This window comes from Heterocephalus glaber, unplaced genomic scaffold (assembly GCF_053883595.1).
Source record: "Heterocephalus glaber isolate CG9 unplaced genomic scaffold, H.glaber_assembly_v1.0 deba00001175, whole genome shotgun sequence".
Lineage (NCBI taxonomy): Eukaryota > Metazoa > Chordata > Mammalia > Rodentia > Bathyergidae > Heterocephalus > Heterocephalus glaber.
In genome coordinates this window covers 1,579,314-1,587,277 of record NW_028258207.1, presented here as the reverse complement: position 1 = coordinate 1,587,277, position 7,964 = coordinate 1,579,314, and the positions used below count along the sequence as shown (strand labels likewise).

The 7,964-nt window shown below is 56.3% G+C and overlaps 1 protein-coding gene across 1 annotated transcript; it reads left to right on the top strand.

The window, feature by feature from the left end:
• Window positions 1–1,357: 1,357 nt before the first annotated feature.
• On the top strand, window positions 1,358–3,514 carry Eif1b (eukaryotic translation initiation factor 1B). The gene is made up of 4 exons (XM_004835121.3): window positions 1,358–1,616; window positions 1,979–2,142; window positions 2,726–2,827; window positions 3,128–3,514. Exons 1-4 carry the CDS (start codon window positions 1,586–1,588, stop codon window positions 3,170–3,172), a joined length of 342 nt encoding a protein of 113 aa, XP_004835178.1. The 5' UTR covers window positions 1,358–1,585; the 3' UTR covers window positions 3,173–3,514.
• The last annotated feature ends 4,450 nt before the right edge of the window (window positions 3,515–7,964 follow it).

Genomic DNA, 7,964 nt, shown 5'->3' with positions numbered 1-7,964 from the left:
GTTGTGTGCAGCCGGCAGGAAAGCACTTTGTTCATTCCTCAGAGTATTAAAACTTACTTGGAATTTGGAGTACTGCAGCATAAAACTGAAGTATTGAAGATTACTGGAAGGCACACCACAGAAGGGTTTAGATTCTCCTTGCCTTGGAACTAGCTCTGGACCCTTACATCTTCGGGCAAAGGAATTCTTTTTTTTTTTTTTTTTGGAACCGGACTAGAAGACCAAAAATACAAACTTCGGAGAGTTAAGGGTTTGAGTTTTAGGCAAATTATTTACCCTACAAAAGCTTCCCTTTTTATATGTTACAGGAGGAGGAGGGGAGGATCTCATAGGATAGTCACAAAGGCTAATAATACTGCGAGAGGTAAAGAGTAAGCACTCAATGGTATCCATCACATCGTTAAGCACAAAGACAATTATTGTCAGGTATTCTTAGCTTGCAGTTTGCAAATCCTTGGTCCACGGATAAAACTGCCAAGGAGATAGCCCTACAACTGGATGGAGGGAAAGATTACACCTGCATTGTGATTAACTTCTAAGCAAAATCTCACTTCTCTTTCCACTGTGAATGTAGCAACATCACACAAGTATTAGAGGAACCCCACACTTTGTACCAACAGTGGCCACAGGTGTTTTCCTGTTACAGCTCTGACTGCAAGAACATCTCAACATGTCTTCTGCATCTGCTGCCTTTAGAGATGACAGCAGCCATTTGGCCTGTTGCTAGGCCTCAGCTCATCACTACAGAAGCACATAAAAGCTCTCCATGTGTTGTATTTAATTTCGACATAATCGGCTTCCTTTGCAGTGCTGTGGGTTTTATTTTTCGTGGTTTGGGCACTATTCTGAGAGCGTGCAGGGCTTCCCAAGGCTGCCCCGCGCAAGAGGTTTAGAATTCCGGCGTCTGAGGCCTCTGCTTGGAGCCCCGGCCCCGCTGGGCTGCGGACAGAAGACGTGCTGGCCCTGGCCTCGCGACTGGCGTTCTGCGTCCCACGTCCCACGTCCGTTCCCTAACCCCGCGCATCCTGTCCCCCGCGTCCAGCCCTGCCCCACGTCCACCTCCTAACCACTGTGCCCAGTGTCCCCATGTCCAAGGCCTGTCCCTCAGACCCAGCCCCTGTCGCCCACGTCCGCCCCCATCCCGTGAGGCTCCGGAGAGCAGAGGGCGCCCAGGCCCGGCCTTCTCGGGCAGCGCCGCAGGGCGCGCGCGGCCCGTCCCCCACCACGCCAGCCAAGAGGGCGCGCGCGCCCCCGACGCGCCAGGGGCGGGGCTAAGGTCCGCGGCGGGGCGGGGCCTCCGGGCGGGGCCTCCCGGCCGGCACTGCGTGCGTCACGTGATGCCGCGCCGGGTACAAAAGCGACGGCGGCCATCTTGGGCGAGCAGCCGCAGCGCCGCTTCCCCGCCGCATCGACCTTGCTCTCGGTTCCGCTCCCGCCGCTGCCGCCGCCTGCCTCGGCCGCCCTCTGCCGCCGCCTCCTTCCTCCTTTCTCCTCTTTTCCCGTCCTCTCGCCGCCGCAGCCTCCTTTCGCGCGTCCGGGCGGGCCCCGCAGGAATTCGTCCCCACCGGCCTCACACTAGTGTCGCATGTCCACTATCCAGAACCTCCAATCCTTCGGTGAGTGCCGGCCGGGAAGATGGCGTGCGGCCCCGGACGGCCCGGCGGGGACGAGGCGTGCGGCCGGGGCTCTGACGTGGCGGCGCCTCGCATTTGTTTCTTCCCCGCAGGGCGCGGTGGCACCGCGGGGAGCGGTCGCGGGGAGCGGTCGCGGGTCGCGTCCCCGGGCCCCGAGCGCTCGCGATGACGCACGCCGCGGCCGTGGCGACGGGACGGGCTCCTGCGGGGCCGACCCGGGCTGACGGTGACGCCGCCGCCGCCCTGCACCCCGGAATCCGCCGCCGCCTGCGCGCTGCCCAGGGCCGCGGCGCCCGCCGAAGGATGCGCCTCAGCCCCGGGTGTTGTCGTTGTTCTCTCCGCAGACCCCTTCGCTGATGCCACTAAGGGTGACGACTTACTCCCGGCAGGGACCGAGGATTACATCCATATAAGGATCCAGCAGCGCAACGGCAGGAAGACGCTCACCACGGTCCAGGGCATCGCGGATGACTATGACAAGAAGAAGCTTGTGAAGGCGTTCAAAAAGGTGGAGGCTGGGAGGAAGGCTTACCGCAGCAGCCAGGGCAGCGCTCCGGGAAGCTGAGGCAGGAGGGTCGCAGGTTCTGGCCGCCTGGGCAGTTCAGCAAGACCCTGTCTCAGAAATGAAGTGAATAAAGGAGCTGGGGATTTGGCCCAGTGCAGAGGACCTGGGTTCCATCCCCAGTCCTGGGGGAGACGGGTGCACACCTCCCGAAGAAGTGGGCCCCACCTTGCTGGAGTGTATCAGCATGGATGAAAACGAGGGGACCCAGGAAGGGCATTTTCACTGAATAGCACCCAGAAATGTGGCTGTTCTCCCAGGATGGTCCCAACCTAGGATTCACATGGCCTCCAGACAGAATGAAGCATGAGATACTTAGTTCTGGATGTCCACCTAAAATTAGTTTTCTCTATGTGATCTGCTCATTTGTTTACAGATTAATTTGGGAGGGTTCGGGATTTTAGGAGGCAATCTGTTTCTTAAAGATAAGCCTGCTAAAACAGTAATTTAGTCTCATGGTGAAGTAAAACCTCATTGTAAAAGAAAAATTATATTTGACCAGTTACCTTTGTAAATGTGCTTCCTCTAGAAATTTGCCTGTAATGGTACTGTGATTGAACATCCCGAGTACGGCGAGGTTATTCAGCTTCAAGGTGACCAAAGGAAAAACATTTGCCAGTTTCTCTTGGAGGTGAGTGCTTGGCTGCCTTACAATGAAACCTTGAAATTAAAAGCAATATGAGTTATTTCCTGAGTTATAAAAGTCACATGAGTAAAATGAATTAGGTAATTGAGTAAGAGAAAGACTTGCTACCCCCTGTGTGGTCCTGAAAGGGGCCCACATGTGAACGGGGTTTCTCACCGAGGTGGAGACGGCAAGGGAGGGTGGGTTGGTGCTGCCAGCAGCCAGGGTTGGGTGTCACACGAGCTGCTAGCTGACTATTCTTGACAACCTGTCCGTGGGTGACGCTGCTGATTGCTTACTTTACAGGTTGGCATTGTCAAGGAGGAGCAGCTTAAGGTTCATGGGTTCTGACAGAAGCCCACACACAGGAGAGTTTCTTGGATGATTTTGTTCTCTAAACCCAGCTTGGCTGCCTTGTGAGATGATTCTCTGCAGTGAACGGACTTTTTATTTCTTCAGCTATTCAAACTTCCATTCCCATCTGCATGACAGGAGACATGGGATGTATGGGCTGGAAACACACAAGGAAATCGCAGTCAGATGGTAATGAAGCCCTGTATTCCTCTTAACATGTTTCCAATGGAAAATATTTCATTTTGAGTGTTTATTGTTTATTTTCAGTTGACTAAATGTTTTTTGTTGTATTAAACCATGTATGTTGCAGCTTAACAATAAAAAATCTGAATTCTTTTATGAGCTGTTATGCTCCCAAATCTGAGCGATAAGGTACATGTTTTGTCTTTCATAGTTGGACTTGTCATTCTGCAGACACTTTCTGATTAGCCTCAGCTGCTGTCACTCCAGAAATGGAGGAAAGCTTTTGTTACACGTACTGTGTTTTTCATTTACTGATCTCAAAATAAGAAAACAAGCAGGAACATACACTCAGCTAGAGATACTACTCTTGCAGGCCAACTGAGAGTTGCCACAGAACTTATGAGAACGTGACGTAGGTGTTAAAGTCTTAGCAGATAGAGCTCCTTTATGCTTGTGCCCAGCCTTCCCTGGCCAGCTGATCCACTGTCTTAAGTTCCGGGTACTGTCTGCCCGACACCCAGAGTACCCCTGGCCCCAGGCGCTGCCCTGCAAGTGCAGGTGGTGTAGCAGCCGCCGTCCAGGTGGGGGAGATGGGCTTCGGGTCCCTGGAGCACCGGGAAGGGATGGGATGGGATGCTGGCCAAGAGAGCCTCAAGTCTCAGTGACCACGGCTCAGGGGTGCTCACCAGAGGAAGGGAGAGCTGAGGCCAGCTGCAGGGTGTGGAAATGAGAACCTAGTGAGAATTCCTGCAGCTCCGGCTCCTGGGTCCAGGCCCCTGTGCTCTCCGGAGCAGTAGGTGTTTGCTCAGGGATACCAGCAGCACCATTTAAGCCATCCCTAGAGCAAGGTACTGGCAGCACCTGCCAAGTCACAGTTCGGCTGTGGTGTGGGGAGAAGTCTCCATACTGTGCTCCCAGTAAGCCCTGCCTCCTCACCAGGGGCTTAGTGATCCGCTTTGTTACTTTGTCACTCCATCCTGGCCTCAAGAAAGACTTGCACTCTGAGGAGGTGAGACGCCTGGATATGGTGCCAAGTTGGGTAAGCTCGCTTTTGGAAGATTTTATATGTGTGTGTATTTTTCTTTTTTTGTTTTTTGAGACAGTCTCACTATGTAGTTCAGCCTGTCCTTGAACTCACTATGTAGCCCAAGCTAGCCTTGAAACTGACAAGCCTGCCTCAGCCTCCCAAGTCCTGGAATCATAGGTGTGAGCCACCACACCCAGCTTTGGAAGATTAAAATTTGACCCAGAGGATCAAGAGGTTTGGGAGCATATTTTGGCCAGTTGAGAAGCCTACTTTTCTCTCAGTAGCCGCACAACCATCCACCTCATTGAGTGCTGCGGAGATGGAAACTGGCTCACAACATCCATGTTCAAATACTGCTCCATAGTTAGCCTTGCTGGGGCGGAGCTTAGGGACCCCAGGTCCTCAGTCCCGCTGAGCTGCTGGTGACCCCTAGTGTCAGCAGGGTTACTGGCCTTGGGCACACCTCCCCTCAGGGTCTGGGGAGAGCTCCACAGCCAAGAGCCCAAGTGCCGACTGGACCTGGCATCCATCCAGGGGCGGCCCCAGACCTCCGTGCAGAGCAGGCCGAGTGACACCTTGCGCTGGAGCAAGCAGCAGGAAGAGCGCCTCACCTTGCACCTGCAGTCTCACTGAGTCTGCTTCAGCAGTGAGGGAAGTGCCCAGTAGCCCAGCAGGGAAAATGATGTCACAGGCCTCAGAGAAAGTCACCGACCCGGCCGTTCTCATCCCTCCCACACTTCGAAGTTTCTGCTCCAGGTGGAAACGGAAAACACCAAGCAAGGACGGATCTGTCCCTGGGCTCCTGGACTTGGCGAACATCTCAGCAAAGCCATTAGGAAAGCGAGGGCTTTGCTGAGGCTCAGCTGGAGTGAAAGCTGCCTCTGGCTTCCGTCTCGGCCTGTGGAGGCTGCAGAGGCCGGGTCACAGCTGCTCCACCCGCGAGCGCCCAGGGACAGGCGGCCCCTCAGCCCCTGGGAGGTGTGGCACTGGTAGGAGGGGATGGCTCTGTCCCACTCGGTGGCAGGTGGCTGGAGTGGCTTGGGGTTGCCGGGCCAGTGCACCTGCACCCCAGCTGGGTTCGAGCTGCCTGGGTGGGGACAGCTCAGGAAGAGCCCCCTGCTGCCCGGCTCCCAGGGAGGAGGCAAGGGAGGCAGGAACCTGCCATCCCCAAGGCGAGGGGCCTCCGGGGCAGAGGACCGAGCACCAAGCCGAGCCGGACACAGTGCTTGCTCGGGTCAAGGCGTCCAGAGCATCAGCTGGGATCAGGAGCAAAACCAGCAAGAGCACTGCACGAGGCCGGCCAGGATAACAGAGCCCAGGGGCAACAGCGGCTCTTCCTTCCTCCAGGAAAAAACGCTTCGAGAGGACGGGCTGCCAGGCTGTCCTGGGATGCTCTGACTCCCAGCGCAGGGGGAGGATGCACGGGCCTCTGCCCTACTCCACACGGGCTTGTTCAGGCGCCACTGGGTCGCCGTCCCCTTCGGCCCCAGTCGCATACTGAGCCCACAGGAGCAGGGGCCGCAGGGGCTGCAGCTCTGCTCCCTACGGAAGCACAATGTGAATCTCAGGGCCGTCTTCTCAAACCAGTGAACAGCCCGCAGCCCACACTCTCAGTCAGGCGCTGCTGATCCAAGGCACAAAAGTCTAACATTCAGGGCCAAAATCCTAGCCAGGGGTGGCGGTGCACTCTGGGAGGCTGAGGCAGGAGGATTTAGGAATTTAGCAAGACCCTGTCTCAAAACTACATAGGGCTGGGGATGTGGCTCAGTGCAAAGGCCTTAGGCTCAATCCCCCCAAAGCCAAATTCCTCCATAGGGAACCCTAAGGGACCCCAGGTTCTGTGCAGCACTGAGAGGGTTCAGAAGGGCCTCAGGACCCAAAAACACTCCGGAGGGAAGCTGGCTTTAGCCCCTGCTGTCCTTCACCCGTCCTGGGACCCAGACCCACCTCCGAAGCCACAGGGGGACAGCGGCGCAGTCAAGGAAGTGGGCACGAATCCCGAGGCCCCTGAGTCCCGGTCGGCAGGACCTGGAGGAGGTGTCCGCCCGGATCACAAGGGCGGCCAAGCGTCGGCGCCACCGACCCTTAGCCCAACGTCCAGACGAAGCCACCAGCCTTGGGAAACCTGCTGGAGCCTGCTGGACGTTGCTGGGGTCACGGCGACCCACGGCAGGCAAAGGTCGAAGAGATGGCGCGCAGGTACCGGAGAGGTGCGGAAGAAGTCGCGGAGGGGCTGCGCAATGCGCGATCCGCGGTCCTCCGCCGCCCCCTGGTGGCCACTTCCGCACCAGGGCTCTGGGCAGGGGGGCCGGGAAATCAGGAAGGTTGGGTTGTGGACAGGTGTGGTTTCGCCACACCTGTGGGTTTTCCAGGCACGGCGTGGGCCAAGCCCTTGTCACTGAAACCCACAAACGCCAGCTACAGCTTGCTGTGCCCTGAGAGACAGGACCGTGTTCCAGGTCTTGCCCGGCGAATATACAGTCACCGACTTCATAGTGTTGTCACAAGGAGTTTATTTTAGGGTAAACAGATGTCTGCCTGAGGCCCCCAGAGACTGGGTGATGAAGCTAGACAATGACTGACTCTGCTAAGCTGTCGTCTGTGTGGGGCACGCTCTGGACTTTGCACACGGGCTGAATGCACTTAGCCCCTCCCGGGCCAATGCACGGGTCAACACACCTTTGTGTCACCAGGTTTGGTTGCTGGAGTCTCCTGCTAGAGCTGGCTTAAGGTTCTGTCTGTCCTGAGCAAAGAATTGGTCAAGACAAGCGCAAATGGTAGCAAAGTTTTACATTTATGAAAGGTAGGAAAAGAAACAGGCTCTGCGGAGTGAATTCGGGCCAAGTGAAAGCAGGGAAATAAGCGCCCCTGAAGCACAAGGGTGGACCCCGTGCAGGGAGAACTCGGTGCCCAAAAGCTCAGTGCAGACCGAACTTTAGATCTCCACAGGCTGAGTCCGGTCCGGGCCGTCCTAGCAAACACCTGCTCCAGCTCTCTTGAGAAGTCACATGCAGGGCTTTGGGAAGTGTTCTGCCACATGAGTGGGATTTGAACAGGTCATGCCCACTTCCCCAGCCAGTTTGCCACACCCTAATCTCCTGCCTCAAAAGCATTCACTGAGGTGGTGGTGGAAACCATGGTATGTGTGCTGCAGCCTGCTGTTCGTATCATTGAAAGCTCTAGAAGGTTCGCCATCACAGACTCAGAGGGCCACCTGAAGGCTCTGGTCTGAAAGAAGTAGCGACTGAGTTCCCTAAAACCCCTTACAGCACGCAGTACACGGTGCTACTCCACTGAAGAACCCAGGACAGCTGGGCATAGGAATTCATGCCGAAATCCCCTCACTCTGGGAGGCTGATGCAGGAGGGTCACAAGTTTGAGCCCAGGCTGGGCAGCTGAGTGACTTAGTGAGCCCCTGTCCCAAAAAGGGGGGTGGGGGAATCTAGCTCAGTGTGCAGGCCCTGGGTTCAATCCCAAGAAATGGGAAAGAAAAGCAAGAAAGGAAGGGAGAGAGAACAGGAGAGGGTGGAGGGAAGAGGGACAGGAAGGACGCAGAACAGGCTCCTCTCGAGAGCCGGC

Coding starts and splice junctions, on each gene's coding strand:
- Eif1b (XM_004835121.3), top strand. CDS start 1,586: ATGTCCACTATCCAGAACCTCCAATCCTTCG. Junction 1,617..1,978: donor CCAGAACCTCCAATCCTTCG/GTGAGTGCCGGC, acceptor TTCTCTCCGCAG/ACCCCTTCGCTGATGCCACT. Junction 2,143..2,725: donor TTGTGAAGGCGTTCAAAAAG/GTGGAGGCTGGG, acceptor TGCTTCCTCTAG/AAATTTGCCTGTAATGGTAC.